Source organism: Colletes latitarsis, chromosome 7 (assembly GCF_051014445.1).
Source record: "Colletes latitarsis isolate SP2378_abdomen chromosome 7, iyColLati1, whole genome shotgun sequence".
Taxonomy (NCBI): domain Eukaryota; kingdom Metazoa; phylum Arthropoda; class Insecta; order Hymenoptera; family Colletidae; genus Colletes; species Colletes latitarsis.
Window position 1 is genome coordinate 16740603 of NC_135140.1, and position 23247 is coordinate 16763849.

The 23247-nt window shown below is 43.3% G+C and overlaps 1 protein-coding gene across 11 annotated transcripts in view; it reads left to right on the forward strand.

The window, feature by feature from the left end:
* The window catches only part of Ih (hyperpolarization activated cyclic nucleotide gated potassium channel Ih), a 154730-nt gene that overhangs the window by 126240 nt on the left and 5243 nt on the right, over positions 1-23247 (forward strand). For 6 of the 11 annotated variants that reach the window (XM_076769218.1, XM_076769217.1, XM_076769222.1 and 3 more), the window contains 5 exons: positions 764-900; positions 1293-1436; positions 13207-13314; positions 21800-21949; positions 22465-22683. In XM_076769218.1, coding sequence (XP_076625333.1) covers positions 764-900; positions 1293-1436; positions 13207-13314; positions 21800-21949; positions 22465-22683 — 758 coding nt within the window. Of the gene's footprint in view, positions 1-763; positions 901-1292; positions 1437-1758; positions 2761-8047; positions 8123-12425; positions 13172-13206; positions 13315-21799; positions 21950-22464; positions 22684-23247 lie in introns of those variants that run through there. The other 5 variants (XM_076769223.1, XM_076769224.1, XM_076769228.1 and 2 more) reach the window with 4 other exon arrangements.

A 23247-nucleotide genomic window follows, 5' to 3' on the forward strand; every position in this document is an offset into this window, starting at 1 on the left:
TATAATTGACGTGCAACTAAATAGTACTTTTACAATTTAATTGAAAGTAGCACATTTCCTGTCAAAATTTAACAACATCGCGGTGGTTGGGCTGCAATTGCATCCCTGGGACCTCGACCCATCGACGCAGCTTGTTCAGATCTGTCCACCATGACAACACGCACAATAATAACATTGTTGGACGCGCAGAGAGCCACTCGTGAGCTTGTAGACGTTTCGTTATTACCAGTAGGGAGGATTAATTTGAAACGCGTTCGAGTTGGTCCCAGTAACGCGAAATTGGGTCACGTGCCGCGCCCAATGAAAACCATTGTACGCGCTAAACTGTGTACGTGGACCGGCGTCGACTCGCGATTGTTGCGAATTCTTGATCCAGATTATCGGCCGTCGACCAATATTACGTTCCGCGAACTGCATACTAACGCCTGGATGCATCCAATGACCCGGGTCGATCGGGAATGAAATATTTGTATGCTAATGAGGCCGTCGCTTCCGGGAAGAGACCGGGTTTCGGGCCGAAATTAGCCAAGAACGGGACTGTCAGACTATTTCTGCATCTTCGTTTCCTACCTACGAGCCTTGTTATCTGCTCCAAACCAGGTTTCAAACGCAGATGTTAGGGGTGGAAGGTCACGCTAGATGAGTAAGATCAAAATTAATATGGCTAACGATACTAATTCCTAAAACTTTGATAGCAGTAAGAGCACCGAGCGGCGTTTTATCGAGCAGAAATTAAGATACATGTTTCATGTGTGTTCTCCAGGTATAATGCAGCAGGATAATGCCGAGCAAGTGATCCTGGATCCGAAGTTAATCGCGAAACACTACCTCAGGACTTGGTTCTTTCTCGACCTCATTTCCTCCATACCATTAGACTACATTTTCCTCATATTTAATCAAGTAAGTGCATACGAATATATCTGTGATCTCACAATACTTAAAGAATCACATACATTTATCAATAACTGACGACACAGAGACACAGACGATGTATACGAGTAGACCTTATACCTCATCACGCTATTCAAATCATTCTAAAAAAATTATTTAGGAGCCTAAATTTTTCAACGAAATTAAAACATTTCAAATCGTTCTGGAAAAATTATTTTCGGTTAAAAGGGTCAATCACGATCATATTTCGTGAATAGGCATATCCCCGAAATTCTTCGACAGAAAAATGGGCCCAAAAAGTACATTGGATAAGGTCTACTCGTACACTTCATCTTCGACAGAGCCATTAAAGACAAAAGTAAAATTGTACGAAGACTGTTTAATAACCGTGTAAATTTCAGTTTCAGGACTTTAGCGAGTCCTTCCAGATCCTGCATGCTGGCCGTGCTCTAAGGATCCTCAGGCTTGCGAAACTGTTGTCGCTCGTTAGGTTACTACGGTTGTCAAGACTGGTGCGGTATGTCTCGCAATGGGAAGAGGTCTATGTGAGTGTTACCACAATTTCTTATACAAGCACCGTTTTTTTTTTTTTTTTCATTTTGGTATCTCATATAATACCCACAGCTCGTGTGATCCTTGTATAAAGAAAGATTTATAAACCAAGCGTCTCGTCGTCTTTCTTTCGTCAGTTTCAAAAAGTGACTGACTCTGTTTCTCGAGCCGCGCGCTGTCTGTCCGTGCAGCTTCGCGTCGCTGTGTTGCATCGCGAACGAACGGTGTCCCTTTTGTATCCCCCGGGGGGCCTGGCTTGGGCCGCGTCCGCGAGCACAGCGCCGTGTCAGTTTTTGGAACTGTCTGCAATTACAGAGCATCGCCGACGCGTTCACGCAGGATTAATAACGTGGTCACGGCTACCGTAGAGAGAGCAAGGAGGGTAAAGGAGCCCCAAAGGCAAGTCCCCTACGAGTTGTCTGCCCGGCAACGATCCATAGGTATGCGTGTACACGTTCGAAACACAAGCAAGACCCCCATCGTTCACGGAAAGGTCCAACAGAATCGGTAGCCTCGATCCCGTACGAGACGAGGGCCTTCGTTCAACACGGTTTCCCATTCGATCGGATGTCCCCTTAGAGCATACTCGCTAGAACCAGTGTCCAGGCTCACCCGTTTCGTTAGGCGACAGAGAACCGACACGACGACCACACTTCACCGCTGCGGGGAATTCCTCAGAAGGCAAACTTGTTAGACCACACGTCTCGCTTTCCGTCTGCTCGATATGTACACCGAATAACATCGTCCCCGCGACTCTGCACTATTCCAGACAAAGAAAACCTCCAACCACCCTCTGTGTCTCTTTGACGCGATGACCACTCGTACACCGACCCATCAACGACCTCCTTGTTCGTGGCGATGGGTGTTCCCGGTGCCCCACGTTCCGCAACTTTCGTTCAGGCGTGTCGCTTTTGGTGTCGTTCCGGTTGGAGGACGTTTGCAGACCTGTGGCTACACACTGGGCAGTCTGGTAGTTTGAAAGTCTTGGAGATACTGAAGCTGATCGATAGAGGGGACTCTGAACATGTTTGAATATTAGAGAATCATTGGAATAGTTAGCTTACAGGCATCCATGAATTATACAGCAGCTCTATCAACTATACATTAGTAGGTTAGACGAATTATCAATACATTATCCAAAGACTCTGTTCAGATTAGGAGTTTAGAGCCTGAGAAGGCTATGATTCATATGTGGTCAACTCAGTTTAGAGCCCTTCATTAACAGTATGTACTTTAAAACTGTTTAGAGTCAGAAATTCATGAACTAACTATAGTTGGGAAGAATTTTGACTTCTCCACTAGCTAATCATATATAGACCAAGACTATTTAGAATCTAGAGGTGATGCACTATATTACTATCACATTGATTTTGAGTTCTTCATTGTCCACGAGTTCATTAGTATAGTTTTGACTCCTTTATTCATGAAGTATACAGGGTGTTCGGCCACCCCTGAGAAAAATTTGAATGGGGGATTCTAGAGGCCAAAATAAGACGAAAATCAAGAATACCAATTTGTTGATGAAGACTTCATTAAACAGTTATTAACGTTTAAAGTTCCGACCGTACTGAATTTTTTTCTCGAAAATGCGCAAGATTTCGGGGATATGTCTATTCACCAAAAATGATTGTAATTGACCCCCACAGCTAACAATATTTTTTTCAGAACGATTTGAAATATTTTAATTTCGTCGAAAAATTTCACACCTTCTCGAATTTTTTTCTGGAAAGTGGGTAGGATTTCGAGGGTATGTCTGTTGACCAAAAATGCTTGTAATTGACCCCTGCAACTAAAAATATTTTTTTCAGAACGATTTGAAATTTTTTTTTTTCGCCAAAAAATTGGAACACCTATCCAAATTTTTTTCTCGAAAGTGCATAGGATTTCGGGGATATGTCTAATGACCAAAAATGATTGTAATTGACCCCAGAATCTAGGAGTAATTTTTTTAGAACGATTTGAAATTTTTGAATTTAATTGTTAATAACTTTTTAACGAAGCCTCCATACACAAATTGGTATTCTTGATTTTCGTCTTATTTTGGCCTCTAGAATTCCCCATTTAAATTTTTCTCAAGGGTGGCCAAACACCCTGTATAGGGATCAAGACTATTCGATGTTAAGAAATAGCGATCAATCTATGAGCCCTGTTCTGAGCAGGATACATTTGATTATAGACTTCACATTTAAGAAGGTAGTGTTGACTCCTTTATATTAATTGTACAAGACAACCGTATGTAGTCTCCTACATAGGTCCTCTATTTACAAACTATATGATAATCAGAGTTGTCCAGAGCCACTATACCATAGATCAATTACAGTTCAAACTAGAGCAGATCATGAACCATATATGTGGGTTAGGTTTGGAACAGATTGTCAAACAGTTTTTCCCCTGTAATCTAAGAATCACATCCAAGTAGATTGTAGAGTCTATGAACCACACGAAAAGCATACTATATTTCTGATCCATCGAAGCTGTGGTTCCTTTTCTGTAAATAAGTCTTCAATATATCAGCACGTCACGATGCATGCGCTGTTCCCTCCAAACAGACTCTAAATGCTACCACTTATACATATAGCGAGTCCTCGAGGTACGTGTATTTGTATATACCTTAAGTCCTTGTACATACCCTATATATGTGTATATATCTACATATTAAAGAAAGTTGTCTTTCCCTCGCAATTATTTTCCAACCGAGTAGATATTGCTCTGTCCACGGTTCTTCTTACGTCCACGCGTCTAATCTTTCATTCTCCCGGCAATACATCGAATCGTACAATCCGAAAGTTCCGGAACGAATTACTCGCGTAAGTGGAACAGCAAAGCTACCCGTGTACCCGCACAATATCTCCAAGACTTTCATCGAAACAGGTCACCCAATAATCCCCCAGCGTCTTCGAGATCCCCCGAACCACGGTGATAACTTCAAAGCGACCGTTCGCTAAGCATTCGATAAAACGTCTCGTGCCCATCGCCACCTGTTCGGTCGTACGACCGCGGCGAGGCAACCATCGATCCTCCTTCTGTTACTTTAAATTTCTTTTCTTTGATTTCTTAATACAAACACGAATACAAAGCAGCATGAAGTCCAAAACAGAGACCAAACACACGTGCATGAGACCCGACGAGGCGGAATCTCGGTCGATTGCGTTCGCGTCTCGAGCGTTTCCGGTCGATCTAGGCGTTCTCGTGAGAGTTCACTCGTCTCGTTAGCGATAGGTAAGTAACTCTCCTCGAGGTGGAAGTCCTTCAGGGCTCGATATTCGTACCGATTAGGTCAATGGCTCCGAGGAAGCGTCTCCAAGTCGGCTCGATCGGCATCCTTCGGCCAGGTCTGTTTTCCACCGCGTCGTGCGGCCAACTCTGCACGAACCAGAGGTTCCAGCCGACCGTCCGAACGCACCTGGGGCCCCGACGATCGTCGCAATTATCATTCTTCGCAAAACGTGAGAGAACTGTCGGCAGAGTCGGCCGTAACGAGCGACGAATTAACGCATTACCGCGATCGTTACACTGGAAAAGACAAACAAACGACGGTGCTCGTTCGCAGATTCGCGAGACAAGACACTTATCGCTGCCGGAACGTAAATCTTCCGCCGTAATCCCGATAGAGATCTTTGAGAAACGATTGTTCGAGTAACTACTTAAACAGAGTGGAGGAGGATCCAGCCCAAACTGGAATCGTCTACTTGATCCCCTCCCTGTCTCCCCAGAAAACGCATCGATTAAAGCGATTGTGTGTCGGTTTGTTTGTGTCTTGCCGTTTAGCGCAGCAAACAGACCAACGAATCAATCAGGCTTTTCGTCCGATCGAGCAGAGCAACCTAGCCGCATCTTGTATGTTTGCGCTTGCGTTTGATAACGTCTTGTTGCCACCCTCTGCTTTCATTTCCTCTACTTCCCGTTCTGCTCGCGATTCGATCGCCGTCTGTCTTGGAGACCCCGTGCCCCCTAATTGGTTAAACAGAGTTCCTGGCGCTTGGCGTCAAAGTTAGTTAAAGGGTCTCGTAGCTATCGGTTCGATAGATTTTCAAGATTGAGTGCTGAGGTCCGCGTGGGTGCAATTTTAGACGCTGGAACCGAACGCGAGACCCCCCCTAACTCGAGAACAGAGCTTAGGATCGATTTCGTGACAGAGTGTCGAGGAAAGGGGCTAGTAATTTGTTTAATTAAGGCTCCAGGGCATTCTCAGCTGTCCCGGTCGGGTCGGTCCACGGATTCAGCTTAACGAGAGCTTGATAATCCTAGCAGCAAATCGCTGACCGCGGTAGTTCGCGGGAAAAGTAGGTGTCGTTAATTAGAGTGAGCATCGAGAACTGTAGGGCGTCTGGGTTAGGTCTGAGGAACACGAACTTGTTTTGTTCGTTAGAGGCGTTAGACCATTGTCGAGCAGAGAAATAAAAGTATTCACTCTAATTCTAATACTGAGGCTGAATTATAGAGAGGACTCTGAACATTTTTGATGAATTATATAGCAGCTCTAGCAACTATACGTGCCCATATATAGAGCAAGACTATTTAGAGTCTAGAGGTGATGGCTACTATTGATAGGTGATAACTATCACATTGATTTTGAGTCCTTCATCGTCAACACGTTGATTAGTATAGTTTCGACTCCTTTATTCGTGAAGTATATAGGGATCAAGACTATTCGATGTCAAGAAATAGTGAACTACTATTGGACTATTGTCGTCGAGTAGAAAAATAAAAGTATTTACTTTAATTCTTTCGTGCTCCGTTCGTAAGTCCATTCTATAGGGTAGAATCGATTTCGTCCTGGCCATTGAAGTGTCATCTTATCGAAGGATCGGGATAATAGCCTAAGACTCTCGGAGCAGCGTACAGAAACGTTGACACACTTCCGTTCCCGCAGGGGCCACCGAAAAATCAATCGGCCATTCCGCAAAGCCATTCTAGTTCCGGCGCGTCGTTTCCCTGGAAATCATCCCGCTCCACGGCGCTATTTTCGCGAAACCAGAGATCCGTTCTAGGAACAAGGCAACGCGTAGGCGGTTTCCACGAAAGCTACGCGCGTCCTTGTATCGATCAAGCATCGACGGATTAGCTAAAAACCAGCCGTTTAATGAAACATGACACACTTGGGCGTATTAATAGACCCGATTCACACCCAACGGTCCAGTTTAGACACTGCTCAATACTCCGGAGATTAGTTCTAGATTTATACTTAGTCACAGATTTATACCAATGGTCCAGTCGCGATACGTTCGCGGATCGTTCAGGTGTTGTTCGACGATGTGAAGCTTGGCCTTGGGCTGAATTTGCGATTGAAACCTTTCAGCGGTACTTCGGGGAATAGAGTTTGGACTTAATTTACGCTAGCACTCGATAGTGACTGGGGGAAAAATAATATTGCAGAGTCGATTATTGAAAATTAGATTTAGGGAGCTCCGGACGTAGACCCCAGTCGTTGTTTTGTAACTTTTGGAGTCTCGATGAAACCTAAAAATGTATTTAACAAATTACTAGGACTTCCATCTATCAGTGTTTAAATGCTCTTAAGCTTGGGACACCTGTGACGCATCGATAATGGAAAGAAAATGTTTTTGTATTTGAGATTCCAATAGCTTTAAACTTTGACCCAGTTTCTGAATAACCCAGTCTAGGGTCAAGTTTGCTGGATCTTTCTGTTTATTCTACCAGCAACTTCAGAAGAGGCTATGACAATTACGTGGAGTAATTACTGCTTCAAATCAGTGATGGTGATGAACCGAGGAACTCTTAAAATAGTTAGCCATATTTAAGTAGTCAGAGACTATATTCTCAAATATTATTTGACGTGATTAAATCCTGCGTATCTTGGGGCTAGTTTGGGACTATACTTCCAGATCTCTGATGACGATGGACTACAAAGCCCAATTACATTTGATGAATCTGTAATGTCATCAGGTCATATAACATAAGGTCACAGGGCACCCAGTGTAGATTGAGTCTTGAATATCCCAGGTCTACTTGGAATTCATACTATCCTCAGTGGGAACTGAGTATTATAATCCTCCATTTCTGATGCAGTCAACATCAAATCTCTGATGATGATGGACTGTGATGCTCAAATCCTCAGTAATGTCTACTTAGGGTCTATACTACCCAATCTAACGTGAACTCAGTATTGCAGTCCTCTACTTCTGATGCAGACAACCTCAATAATATTACTTGTATCAATGACCATACAGTCACCTAGTGTAGATTAAGTCCTGAACATTCTAGACTCAATTGAAGAAGCTTAAGTCTCTCAATTACAGCTCAACAAGTTATTTAAGACTCTTGATGTAGTAGAATCAGACTATAGCCTAGACATATATCTTTACAAAGTGTCATCTGATACTGTTTGAAGCAAGATTGTGGTAAGCTTGAGGATGACAGTAGCTTCTTCCGGGGATCTCGTGTGACTAGTTGAGCTGTGCTATTTCTGAGATCATTTCCTGAACATCCCAAAGACTCTTCGAGGCTGGACCAAGCATTATAGCCTCCACGATCACCTAGAAGCCCCCAGTGTCCCATTCCTTGACCCCAAAGACACAAAGAACAATATACAAAATGAAATACCAGGCGTATTGCGAGAACACGTTTCCGAATGGGTTTGCAGATCCCCCTTTATCAACAGCCGGAGAGGCACTACGAGCGTCGGGCGACACCGCCCCAACCAGACCGAACCAGCAAGGTGTGCCTGCCTAGTAACCCCGAAACCAAGGCCAAATGCCCTTTCTTGATTCAAGCGTTCGTTAACTTAAAACTTAATGTTTCTACGTATAAATATACATATCTATATATATACGCTAGATCATTATTACTTATATTGTTTTTTCTGTTACGGTTATTGGTTACCGTTTATTATTACCGTTTTATCGACTGATTATCGTTGTTCGTTTGGTTTGGAAGTTTCCTCTAGAGAACGTGTATAGCCTTGCCGTGTATACCTATATTCAGTTTCTGTTCAGTATAACCAGGATACGTTACTTTTTGTTTTTTGACTCGCCACACCAAACCCCGATACCACCAAGTTAGATCCGTTAACGGAGAAGCGCGACCGGACCAAGAGCTTCCGACACTCCAAGTCCTTCGATCTCATTTTTCGTATTGTTCCGTTACGTTCTTTAGCGATCGATGTTTGCACGGTTCGTACATAGAGGTGTGGAAATGACAGAATAGAATAGAGGATAGAAAACAGTCTTTTCGTTTGTTCGTTGTGTGTGTGTGTGTGTTTTTTTTTTGCACCGTGAAAGCTCCCCCGTGGGCGCGTTTTGGTATTCCGTAGACGGTTGAAAAGATCTTAATCGACGATGAAAGCTCTTGGTCGGGCTCGTCTTTGGTAACCCCGTAGTCCTTGGAGAGTGTCACATGGATCACGAACACCGAATCGAGATACACGACCGTAATCCTTGATGAAAACGAGAGAAATCGATGCTCGACCTGTTCCCAACGAATCCATGTTACACTGACTAGATTCCTTGCGAGAGCTCTTGGGAACGATTTGATATATGAATTGCTGTCACGTTTTGTTTGTTCGGGTCTTGTTGGAAATTCTTGTTAGGCAATCGACAGTTTCGTTAACGTAATCGTCGCGTCGTGTCGAATATCGGGGTCCCGAAGGCTGGAGGTCTTCGTTGCAGCATCGCCGCGTCTGCCACTTTGTCGCTGGCCTGACACCGACACGGGGCGCATGTATATTGACCGTGTGGATCGATGGCTGGCCGTTGACGTTACGAAAAACGAGTGCATGCAACTGTTTCCGCGGGTTAGTTCGAACGTATGGTGCGCCATATTGTCGGATGGACGCGGCGATGATTAAGAACCCCAGGAGCGGAGAAAAGATTTAGAAACGGGTTTACGGGAAGAAAAGGGCGAAAAAGAGAAAAAGATAGACCCGTTGGAACAAAAGCCACCGGGACAATGGGCGAGGACCGTGAGATATTCGGCACGACGCGCTCCACGTGGCTACTCTACAGACGAGAAAGTTGGACTGATCGTAGGTCTGCCTGTGAGTGTTAGGTGTACATTAACCCTATTTGCCCGAAATTTTTTGGCGATGTGCCCGTGTTCAGTGTGCGATCCCGTTTTTTTGTTCAGCCACCCCTCTACCATCCCTCGTTTCACGCTCCCGAGTACCTCCAACCGAAACCGATATTTCTTTTTCTAGACCGATTTGCGTTTCGTTCCGATCCTGCCCCCCCCCCCCAAGTTGCTTGCTGTTTCCATGTTGTTTAGATATGTGCCTGGTTTGACGAAGTTTGAAGTTTGAAGGTTTCATTTTTCTTTATTATTTACGTTCCGTTGCGTTGTTTCTGACAGATGACGACGGATAGAGACGTGGTCGGTCGGTTTCTCCGTAGATCAAGTAGTGTTTTATTGTCGAGTCGGTCGATCCTAGATTGTTCAGCCTTCCCTGACGAAGACAGCATGCGGTTCGAAAGATCGATCGATCTCACCGAGCGTTGTTCTCTAGTTTCGCGACGGTTGCATCCACCTGTCAGTGTTTCTTGTTTCGCTTGAAAATATTATTAAACCCGTTGGAGGCTGCGTCTGTTCCGTGGTTGATCCTTCGTTGTGGTTGTTTCTGCTCGTGGGAATGCTGTAGCGCAGACGTGCTCGATTGCGAGACGAGAAAATTGGTATAGTAGTTCCTCGATAACTGATCGAGTTTCATTCAGGATAACTGGTCAGCCTTCGTCCCAAATAACTGATTTCAATTTTACGAATTCGACCCGGATAACTGATAAAATCGTCAAACCGGTTGAGCGAATCGGATTTTATTCCGCGCGATTAAACGTATTGTTCCGTGTAACCGATCGAACGTTATCCTGGATAATTGGTCGATTGTTATCCCGGATAACTGATCCAATTTCACCCCTGATAACTGATCAGGACACCGATTTCGGTGATTAGCGTCGAACGTTCAGAAATGCTGGGGCATCGACGTAAACGGGGATATGTTCCATATCCAAGCTCTCGAGAGGAACGTCGATTATATTAGGGCTCTTCTCTCTGCTGTCCTCGACTTCCATTCTGTTCTGAGCTCGACGCGACACGCGAAATCGACGTGGGACAATAATACGTTGCTTTCTCGACGCCCATTCGAGCTACCTCGAGAACCCTGACCGAAATGGACCTTAGAACACGATTAATCATAGCTGTCGCGGTGAAGTGATAAATTACAGATTGCCCACGAAGTCGCGCCACCCTTTGTTCGTCGATTTTCGTTCGCGGGACACACCCTGTCGAGGGTAACACAACGATCGACGGTTCGAAATTTTTTCTACGAACGAGAAACAGCATTCAAAGATGCACGATACAAGGAAATTTATACAAACAGAAAATCAATACCCGCAGACCATACCAATCACTCGATGAAGTTATTATTAATTGTTTAATCGCTCGTTATGCGAAGAGACGAGAGCCAGAACTTTGTGCAAGGGAAAACCAGTCTGAACTGGCTCTAACAAGTCGATCAGTGAGATTTTATTTAATTTTTATTGAATTTTTAAATTAATTATTTGTACCACATAACCCATCGTTCGTTCAACTGAAAGATACGAGTGTAGCCTTGATAGAGCCATCACATTGGCGGAAGTTTGCTCTCCCAAGAAATACAAACATAATAGAATTTATTTATATATGTAAATAGTAGTGTTAATAATTTGAAAAATTCAAATTAAATAATACCAATCACGTGACCCCATCACGTGGTCTCTTGTTTACATCCACTTCATCTTTAAGTTGAACGAATAATAGAAAACCACGCAAACCAAAAAGGCCATGATTTCGTGCAAGTGGAAACAAACCTAAACTAAATTATATAAATCGTACATGCACAAAACTCTGGTTATCAGAATCTATTATAAACAACGAAGAGAGGATGTTAATCTGAACATACTCTGACTAGTTTCTTGTCCGTTCAACGCAAAGACGAAGTGTGAACAAATACAACTACACAACTATAGTCAGTACAAATACAAGTATAATAGAATTTTAATAAGTTACTATTTATTCGTATGAACAATTTCACCTTGCGTGGGATCTGTAATATCGACGCAACGGACCAATGTTGGTCACGTGAACCTATCACGTGGTCTCCCCACGTGACCTGTTGTTTACATCCACTCCGTCTTGAAGTCGAACGGACAACGGTAAACCACGCGGATTAAAAAGGCCAGAACTTCGTGCAAGAGGAAAGAAATCTATAATTTCGATCGTGTCCCACTTTCGTCCTCCAAACTTCCATTGTTTTCTCCCACGAGATACGAACGTTCGGACACTTTTGATTTCCGTAAAAGAGTTCGACGCCAGGTTTCGCCTCTCGCTGAACCCGTTCGAGCCTGTCGGAACTCCCGACGACTGTCGATCGCTCGGACGAGGCGAGAAAGGAAAATGTTTAAAAACACCAACTTTTCGATTGTTTCATCGAAGCTACCCGCTAAAATCGATCTCTCGAGCCTTTATACGAGCTTGACCAGAGACTGCGGCTTCACGCTTGGGGCGACTGCTGCAACGAAAGCTTGATACTAAAGAATGGCTTCTTGATTCTTACTTCTTAACTCACGAACCATTTACTATTACTTTTTATTATTATTATTATTATATTTATTCTATTTATTATTATCATTACTGTTATATTTATTATACTTACTATTTTTATTATCGATCTTATTATTACGATTATTATTATTGTTACATTTATCCTTATGTGCTGTTGACGGTCATTTTTATGCAACAATTTGTTCTCCACACACCGTACTTTGTACCCACACTTTGCGCCAACCCCTATCATCGCGTCTCACGCTCCTCTATCGGTGATGAATACAATGAAATAAAAATGTAAAAACGATAAACGACACATATTACATATACATGGACGAACGAACGAACGAAAACACCAAAGCACCCAACGTCTGTTACCATTATTTTGTATTTCTCTCTTCTTTTATTTCTATTGATTATGTACCCCCCACGTGACTGCGCCGAGCCAGCGTTCGAGAAGAAGACGGATCTGATCGAGTATCGGCCCATCGGTCCCTCGATCGTTAAACCGATCCCGTCGGGTGCACGGACACATAAGCGTACACGCAACGAACGAGTAGCCCCCAAAATGGCGGACGAAACGAGAGAAAATGGCCGTTCGTTGCCCGATCGGCCATTCACGTGACGATTGTGCTTTCAGCGGCGGACGAATATCTCGCAGTCGAAAAGCAAATGGCGAAAGGGATCCGTCGAGATCTTTTAGGAACGATCGGAGACCGTGATCTCGCCGTTTAATACCCTGTGTGTCCCTAAAGCGTATCGCACCGGAACTCTTTCTGCTCGGTGGGAGAATGAAAAGAGAAAAAAAAAAACAACAACAACGGAAAAAAAACAATTGAAAAATTGATATATAAAAAAAAAAAAAAGGAAACTTGATCCTTGACGCCTTACAACCCGTACCAGCTCCTTCTGTTTTCTCTTCCTTCTTTGTCACTGTCTGTTTTTTCGTCTCTATTATACTGTACAAACACATCTCTGTCGACCAATCGAAGACCCCCAAAGTACTTTCGTTCTCCACAATATTTCGATCTTACTTTTACTTCCTTTTCTCTGTTACTTTAATTTAATTTCTTCCGTTATTCTGTCTGTTTCTATCTCTTTCTTTCTCTCTCTTTCTCTCTCTCTCTCTCTCTTTCTATCTATCTCTCTCTCTCTCTCTATACGAATCTCTTGATAACCTGGCCTTTTTCTTACTACGTCTTGCTATGTCCCGCTTTCTTTTGTTTCTAGATATTGCAGAACCTACAAAAAAAACGCACTGAGCGGAGGGGGCGCCTAAGTTCTGACAATATGAATAAAAAGAAGTCCGGTTTCAGCAAAAGCGACCTTATTTTTAAGGTAACCCGCCCTAACGAACGCGCGAGCTCGCGTCCACGGGGTTCACGGTCACCGTCGAACCCGCCTCGAGACCACTTCCGTCCCGTTTTCATGAGACCCGAACGAAGGACGCCGACTCTGTCGACCCCACCCCCCGTAAAAACCGTTCCCCCCGAACCGGACACGTCGGTATTAAACAGACTCCGACGGATAATCTGGCGCAAAGAACGGACGACGAACGTCGAACGAAGACCAGTCTTCGCGACTGGCGGCAACGGCGATCAAATAAACAGATTCGATGTTGGTCGAGCGTCAGGAGCGCCGACGAGAAGGAAAGAAACTAAATAGAACAAAAAAGTAAATAAATAAATAAAGAACGAAAAGAAAAGCAAACGGAACTAAGTAAACGGATAAGCAAAGAGTCTCGATGGTCCCTCAGTCGACGTCTCAGAAAACAGGCACGGCGATCACGAGGACGCTGGACGCAGGAGCTGTACGCTGATTGGCTCGTTGGTTTATTACAAACATTCGCTTCTACTATCCGCCGCATTATACATTACATATTACCCGCAGCAATAGGCTATGCTTCTATACATTCACCATCGGCACCCGCCTAGCGATGAGAAAGTACCAAATTGTGTTTATATATATATATATATTACATATATATTATGTGTGACATGTTAACGTACGTTAGAGTAAAAAGGCAAAAAGAGTTCGCCAAGTCCAGTGACTGAAATGACCGAGACCCAGCTCTCGAGGAAGCCTCCGGAGCTGATTCTCTCCGGAGACACAGGTTCTTTCGATAGACGGGATCCGTCGTTTCATTGTCGATGTCGACTCGTCGGAATCGACGACCATAACCGCGGCCCCCGTGCGTCGCGAGCCAATAAAAAAAAAAAAAAAAAAAAAATGAGAGAAAAACCCGCGACAGAATCGATCGCGATCAAGATCAGACGTCCCCCCACGTAGAATCGCTGTCTACTCGTGGAATCCCTCCCCCACTTTCACTTTCTTTCCGTCTGTTTCTCACGTTACTCTGTCTGATTTGCTGTATTTTATATTTTCCGTCTGTCCAGTTCTCTGTTCCGTTTCCGCGGATTTTTTTCTTTTCAACCTGAATTTCTCTCCCAGCCGGCACCAACAGAGTCCCCTGGGACCGTAAACGGTCCCCGTCCGCCCTGTGCAACCCATTGGGACCGTCGAGTCGGAAGAACAAGGCGGCCCGCACTCTGTACCAAGCCCACTTGTCCACGCACTGTCTCTTGAAACGCTTTTTTGATCGCTAGACGGTGTGCACGATCCTTTGGAAACGAGCGCACGTTGATTGGGCGTCCCTTCTCTGTCGCTTTGTTGCAAAATCGCACACTGTGCCGCTGTTGGCGATGGGTGCTCGGCCCAGCCGCCATTTTCCCACCCCCCGGGGCTACGAGTTGCTTTGGATGTCACACGGAGTCTCTGTCCAAGGGTCTAGGACCTAAAGTCTCGTCGGAGTCCTTCGGAAAAAGAGGATCAGTTTGGATTGTTTGAGTCTGGTTTAGCGGGTCTCAACCTTTTGGTAAACTTGGGAGGAAGATGGACTGCCTGAAAGTTCCTCCGTTTCGTTTTCAGGACTAATTTGTTCCAAGAAACACCACCGAAACTGTGAGTCCTCTGATCAAAAATTTTGTCATTGAAATCAGTGAACTAAAATGGCGACTTTACTTGGAAGTCGATAACACTGGGGTGAGATAAAGGAACCCGACGTTTGGCCGTGTTCCAGTAGTTGACACTTGGCGACACTTAGGTTTTTGGCAGCGATGCTCTCAAAACAAAGGCAGTAAAGTAGCCATGGGGCTAATCAAGGTTCCCTTGACAATATTTAATCATGCTTATTTCACTTAAGAGATCACTGAATCGAAGAGGGGTTAAGTACTGGAATTTTAAATTAGGTGTCAACTACTGGATACACCTAAAATTGGACACAAATTTCTCCATTTTGGTTTCAGAATCAGACTTCAAACGTGGCTCCATAAAAGGCAGATCAATATTCAAACTATTTGTTGAGGATTCCAACTATAATGTTTAACATTCCCTACATGTGACTTCTTGCTATTTTTTTAGGAGTCCAGCTGAGCTGATTCGATCACCCTACTTCCTACTATTAGGTACCCCAAAATGGTCCCTTAAGAGTCACAATCAATAGTATTGAAACTGTTCTTTGAGGAGTCCAACTGGTTCAAACATCTTGATCCCCAAATTTGCAGACTATCAGAACCCACAAACGTCACCTGGTCTACGTTTTTAAAAGATTCCTGTTCCTATTGCCCGAAGAGCCCCTGAAAGAGCCTCTTTCTTCTCTATTTGCCAAAAAGGTTGACCCTAGTAGCGCACCCCACTAAACAATTGCTTCCCTTGTGAAAAGGGGGTGAGAACCAGACAAGTGTTGATTTCTCCTAGACCTTGTAGGTTACGAATTATTGCATTCAACTTCGACGGACATTCAAAGCGATTGGATAGTCCCGTTTGACGTGTTCAGGGCGGTTTGACGCCCGTGGAGCCCATCGCTGACCATCATCGTGAGACCTCCAGCCCAATGGATCCCAAGTTCCCACCGACTCCCCCACCCCTTTGTACGAGGCGCATCGCTGTTCTTTTCCTAGATGAGTAACGAAAACGGAAATGAAACGAACCAGAAAGGAAACGGAATAACAATTAGGGCGCAGTGTATGAGAGTAGAGAGCTCGCTACCCCTACCGCTGCTCTGCGAACGACTTTCACCCTCTCTCTCTCGCCTCCTTGTTCCACGCCCCTTGAGCCTCTGTTGCTTCTCGGCCAAGAAAATGTGCACCCCTTTTGTGATACTGGCTGGCTGTCTGTGTGGCTGCAAGCAGGCGCAGGGAAACAGAAAAAAAAAAGACTATAAACGATACAGCGAGAGGAAGAGGTGGCTTGCTTCGTTGCTTAGAGCCTGGCTTTTTCGCCGCTTGATGATTGTTTGACTTGGCAGCTGGCGTTCTTTTACGTTCTCTGTCTCTCCATATCTCTCTTATCTCTCTCTATCTCTCTCTCTGTCTGTCTCTTCCCATCTCCTGTTATTTTTTTCATTTCGATTCTCTGTGTTTCCTTTCTCGTTCCGCGTCGTTTTGTTCTTCTTCGTTTTCTTTCTTTTTTTATTTTTTTTTTTTTTTTTAATCTTTTTACAACTTTGTTCCGTCTCGTTTTAACGTTGTTTGCGTTCCGTCTCCCCTGCGCGCGTTTTAGTCGCTTGAACGTCGGGAGAACGTTCCCGGCCCCCGGATTGGTGATCGCTCCTTTTTGGTACCAGTGTCGATGCCTCGTTTCTTTCTGTTTGTTTCCTTGTTTGTTCACGTTGCGTTGTTTTTTCTGGTTTTGTTCCCCCGATTTATTCTCGTTTCTGTGTGATTACTTTCCGTTGATTTTTCTTGTGTTTTAGTAACGCTGTTGCCACACATCTGTGCGCGCGTGTCTGTACGTGTATGCGCGTCCCGTCGTCCAGCGTCGTGTATACACATGCATACACCGCGCACGTGTATGATATTTGATAGAAAAAAAAAAAGTATCGCCATATCGTTACTCGTACCGACCATTTTGGATCATTAGCTGTTCATTTATTACCGTGAAGAATTGTTACCGAACAAAAGCTTTCGTCTTTAAATGGACTTGTGACTGTCTCTTGTAGAACAGAAGGTTGGATGTTCAGTTTTCTATGTATATGTATATGTATATCGTTCCTTTGTTTGTCTCGTTATCTCTCCTTGTTTTTTTTTCTCTTTTTTTTTTTCTTTTTTTTTTCTTTTTAAATCTTTTGTTTTCTGAATGATTCAAAACCATGCGTATGCATATCCACTATGCGCGCGCTCCCATGCGTGACAGAAACCACGTGCCATTAATACGCGCGCAACCAACCAGTGTGTAACCATCGAACTCTACGTAGCGCGCGTGCGCGCCCGTGTATGTGTACCGCATGACGATGTTTGTTAGTTTGTTCTGTTTTTTTTTTTTTTTAAAACATTATTATTTATGTTCTTAATGCCAGGTAATGTATTGAACTAGTTGTGGTCTAGCAGTAAGTTTTCATCGCCCGCCCCCCCCCCCCACCCCCAAACACCCCCATCGTTTACAACCCGTACTGTCCAGTAGGCGCAGAAACAATACATCGACTTTATCAGCCATGGGTCATCACGATAATAGAGACACGCGCGATCATTCCACCGGCCGTTAGTAGTTAGACGGACTATGTGTGCTTTTTCTTCCCCCCCACCCCCCACCCCCCCGAAATCGAAATCGAATGACGATTCCCTTTGCCGCGGAACCATTCGAACCACTCGAAATACGTCGATTCTCGAACGACTGAGAAAATTGGTGCTGCAGGGACAATGCGTCGCCCCCTGCTGAACCGAATCGTCGCCATTTGATTTCGAGACGTGTGACAAACACGCACCGTGGTCGCCCGATACTCGGAAAAACGAGAATTGATTACCATTACTCCGACACGTTCACTGTCCGTGACCCGTTCACGGGGCATAGCGCCGTGCTATCGAATACGTCGATCGGGGGCCGGACAGTGAACGCGCGGAATCCTGTTTTCCAGAGACGCTATCTCTGGAGTCATTCGGGTTTCGCAGCTTCCATCGCGTACTAATACGTTCTTCACGGAACGGAACAGAGTCAATTGTACGATACGTGGCAGCATCGATCACGTAGTTCTATAGAAATACGTATCATAAAAACACATGGTACGTGTGCGTTACGCAGTACTACGTCCTTCCATAATGATAAGACTTATAATCCTTAATACTAGAATCTCCGACTTTTTTTACAAATTAGTAACGTAGCACTACGTTTACTTTTGTTTCGACGTATCTACAATTTTGAAATAATAGAATATTTTTTGTGGCCCACATAATAAGCTTTTTGTATTATAATATTAGAGTCATACAGTAACAATGAACGTAGTAATACGTCTTTTGGAGAAAAAGAATATCTTATATAGACCATGTACAATATTACACCACATTTCTCACAAATTCACGATAAAAAATCGATGCTGTCGCGTTCAGTAAGCAAACAAGTGCACCGTATTGCGAGTGTACGACTCTTTATAAGTTCCAACATGGCGTCTTCAGTGATTCCCCGTACGATCTGGTTGATTTTGACTCCAGCAGATGGCGGGTCTCAGTGGAACCCCGAGACGCCAAACCGATTGACCAAGTTTGCGGTAATGTTTCGCTAGCCCGGAAATGGAACGACAATAAGAACGATAACAGCATGGCGTCGATGGCCTTGGCTGAGTATCGGGCCGCGGTTCAAATTGGAAAACTTGTCGAGATTGGTCGCGGATTAAAACCGGGGTCAGAGATCGTTTCCCGCGATCGGACTTCCTTTGGCGCGCGTTTCCAAATGCGGAAACGGAAACGCGCGCCCCCGCGAGAAACGTGTGCTGTACATAACCACGATACGCACATACCATCGAAACCCCCTGACAACCGATCCTTAGACTCTAGCCCTTGGATCGATTGGAGAGCGCAGAGAGCACCCTTGACGAGATTCCGATCCGAGAGAGCGAGCCAATTGCCAGGTTGTTCTTTCTTTAGACGTATTCAAGCAGAAATTACCACGTATGATCGTTGTATTTTTTTTTTTTAATTTATATGGGATTAATTTCGACATCGTTTTGACTTGCAAGTGGATACTATATGAATCGTATAACCTTGTATATTTTTAAAGTGTGACTTCTTACCGATGTACGTCATTTAAAATACCAATATGGCCGCCAATGTATATAGTGAACAAATTTACCTGCACTGCTATTATAACCAACAGAGAAGTCTATGTTGATCCCATTCTGAATGTTAATAGTGAAAAGCATCGAGTAAAAAATATATATTCAATATCGAGACGAGGTTAATCAAACCCAACGTCAATTTACAGGTTATGCACGTGACGAATAATTTTTGATACTCGCTGCAAAATAGTTGGAGAATCAAAATAACGCGTTGTTTAATATAGTCGATTCAGAAGTCGTAAATAATTTTCAAAGCGCTTCGATTCCAGTACGCTGGAACATAAACGCGCCGGATACGACTTCGCGATTCTGAAATTCAAATCACGCGCAACGAAGAGATCCAGTACGGTCGAATTGCATGAATAATTCGATAAACGATACTCCCGAGTCGAAATTTCGACGTCATTCGCGCCTCGTAACCGGAAGAAAGGGAGTTTTTACATCTGGACTGGTGAACGTTTTATTCCACTCGCGATAATGAATTTATAATCAGCCGTCTAATCGATTCCGATAAATCTCTCGTTGACTTGTTTAATTGGCTCGGCCAGCAACTAGTTTACGTTCCGGGAAACAAACGAACGAGACAACAAAATATCGTTCAAGGCTTTTAAAAATTTTAATATCACTGTAAAATGATTTTTTTTTTTTTTTTTTTTATTTCAAACCGAGTGAACGAAAATAGAGTTTCGAGTCGAGCGACGGTGGAAGCTATTTAGAGAATATTTCAACGGCAAATTATTGTTTAAAATTTTTTTCGCAATTTTTGTTCGATCGCGAAAAGGTTTTTTTTAGTGAGGACCTAACATTCAAATATGTTTCGTTTTTATTCAAACGAGTATGGAAATCGCGAATCAGCTCGAAACCTGTTGCAGACAAAAACCCACTAGAGGAAGCTTTGAAAAATTAATTACGCTTTCAGATTCAATCGACAGTTTTTTTCCCCCAATTCATCAAAGAACTCCCGTTGCGATCAATTGCGATGCTTTTTGAAATTCGAAACCAACGTTTTAAAGCGATCTTTTTTTTCTCGGTTATTCGAACGCAAGATGAACATCGAGAATCAGTGTGAAACTAACAGATGCTAACTGCATTACCGTTGCTAAACAGGATTTAATTTATTTATTATTATTACCGATCCTCTTGGAATTACAACGATCAATTGAATGGAAATATTATTACTATGCACAGTACTGTTTATAATTATCTGAATACCTCTATATTTTACTAAGTTAAATAGTTGACCACGGTCGATTGGTGTCTTAAAACCGCTGAGAGGTTATCGCCACCATATTGCTTTTCTAAACGCGAAACAAACTGTCATGGCGCAGAGATTAAGCAAAATTGGGCATCGTTATAATTCATATTTAAACTTTTAAACTTTTATTAAACTATTCGAAAAAGCTTTATTCGTGCCTTTGAATTGCCACTTGACTGTGATCCAAGTAATGGTCCAGTTCCTCGATGAAAAAGTCACGATTGTCTATTGCGTAACAATACATCAAAACGATAAAAATTCAAGACTCCGCGTAGGCGTCTGGATTAACATACACCACTGTAACAGAATTACTAGGCGTTGAAAAAACTGGTCGAGCCAATCAAGCATGAAGAATGGAAATTAACGATAATTCGTGTAATTATGAACAGTACTACGACGCAATGAAAATGAAGACATTATTGAAATGTAGTGATCGTCTGTCACGATCATGAATTATGGCTCGCTCTCGTCAATGTAGCTTCTGCGTTCTCCAGCTTCTTTTCTTAGTAAAGGACTTAGATTCCCAAATCGTGCTTATGGCGCACTGTTCAGCCGAACAGTTTACGATATCGCGTTGCAATCGATCGGATTGCAACCTCCGGACGCGTCGCGTTTGCTAAAAATTCGGACGCAAGAATCGTTCTGAACAGGTCCAGCCTATAAGCGGGTCTGCGAATCTTGGCCAAGCAGTGCAAATTGATACATACATATATATATATATATATATATATATATATTGTATGTATATATATATATATATATATTGTATATATATTGTATACATTTTTATTTTTGTTTCTTCTGTTTAGAGCATTCGTAGAGTAATCATTATTATAAACGTTTTTTAGGTTACATTGACTTGTTCTTTTGTGTGCCACGTGATGCGTATTTTCTAATGTAGCATGCTTTTTTTGGACTGAAAACTGAAACCCGGAAGTATGAACAGCGAAGACTACTTAGGAGAGAGATTACACTAAAACCGTTCGCGTTCAGACCTGAGGCGCCATCTTTGCTACTAACAGAATCCGAGACGAAGGAACAATTTTATCGCGCGAATCGAATGTACGCACCTTTCGTCTGGACCAAAAAGATAGTCTCGAACCGATAGCACAATGTTAACGTCCGAACAATTAGAACGCGAAGACCTAACTTCGTCCGGATAAAAAGGATTGTCTGATCGTTGCTAACATCGTCGAAGATGTACCCGTTCAGGTCTGAACGCTCGAACGTCAGGTAGTTTACTTGGTCCTTGATTCAGACTTTGGATAACAATTACTAAGATAGTTTTGACAATGTATTCAGTGAATTAATATTTGACGCGTTTTTGTACAACACTCGCTTATTTGCTGTACACTACGCAACCGGAGCTTTGGATAACGAGAGAAGTTTTTAACTGAAGTGTGAACAACATCTTGGCTACCGGGATCGGCACGAGAATAAACCTTTATCGTTGTTGTTGGCAGTTCCTGAATATGGCATCGGTGTTCATGCGGATTTTTAACCTGATTTGCATGATGCTCCTAATCGGCCACTGGAGTGGCTGTCTGCAATTCCTGGTTCCTATGCTCCAAGGGTTTCCTAGTAACTCGTGGGTCGCCATTAACGAGTTGCAAGTAAGTATATCGTTCTATGAACCACTTCTTGCCACTCTCTGAGATTTATCAAACACTTAATTGTGTTTAAACAGATTCTTCGGTCGGTGCTTCCAGGTGTAAGCGTCCCTAGCTTGGATTTTAGATCGAACTTATACCTGAAAGTCAACCGACTTTGACCATACTGCGTTAAACAATAAAAAACAACAGTGGATAGCTATTTAACCATCTAGCTTGTAACTTATTCTAGACACTGTCTTCTGAGCAATGAAAGTTTTACGAGCGAAAAAAAATTCTCAAACAGCTTCCCTTTCCTTTTATGCCTTCTTCCCTTGATTACCGTTTCTTTTCTTTGCTGCTAGAAAACAAAGAATGGAGGAAGATTCTGAAAATGAAGGGATTCCAAGGTCCCTTTCTTGCTTCTTGCGACTCTTTTCACTGTTGTTAACTGGCTAATTGAATTGTTCATTCTTACAGTAGCTCTCCCGCCACTACGAAGTTAATCAATTTAGCAGAGAACTACCGTTGTTTTCCAGGACTCATTTTGGCTGGAACAATATTCATGGGCCCTTTTCAAGGCCATGTCGCACATGCTCTGCATAGGATATGGGAGGTTTCCACCGCAGTCCTTGACCGACATGTGGCTCACGATGCTCAGCATGATCAGCGGTGCTACCTGTTACGCACTTTTCCTTGGACACGCGACGAATCTCATCCAATCTCTCGATTCCTCGAGAAGACAATACCGCGAGAAGGTAGTTAACATTCAAGAAGCAAACACCGCCAGCGAAGGAGCCTCGGCTTTCCTCTTTACGTCCATCTTCCTCGTTCAGTTCAAGCTTTGGTCCTTTGAAGTCTGGGATTCCCAGCAGTGTCTCTGTTGTAACTCCCCCTTTTAATTCATGGCTCTTTAAAATATTTAAATGGACCTCGGCAAGCATAAAAGTCATTCGTATTATTATACGTTTGCTCGATCTTTTGTATTGAGTAAATATTGAATATCTTCTTATATAGTACTCTTGTAGACACTGTCAGTATTTCACTCAGAGTTGGAATTAAGTTTAAGTTGGAAATGGCGTTACTATTTCTGGACCAAAAAGTAGCGCCATTAGCGGAGAAATGGTGAAGCACACTTTCTCCATTTCTCCACTGGCGGCGCTAACAATAGAGACAACTATTTTATTAATGCACTACAACATGTCAGAAACAGTATAATGAACTGTTGCCACTGTTAATAATTCATGAAATTAAATCTAAAGCCGTATAATTCCATTCAATGCGGCCACAGGTTCACAAAGGGTTTAGGTACTGAACTAATC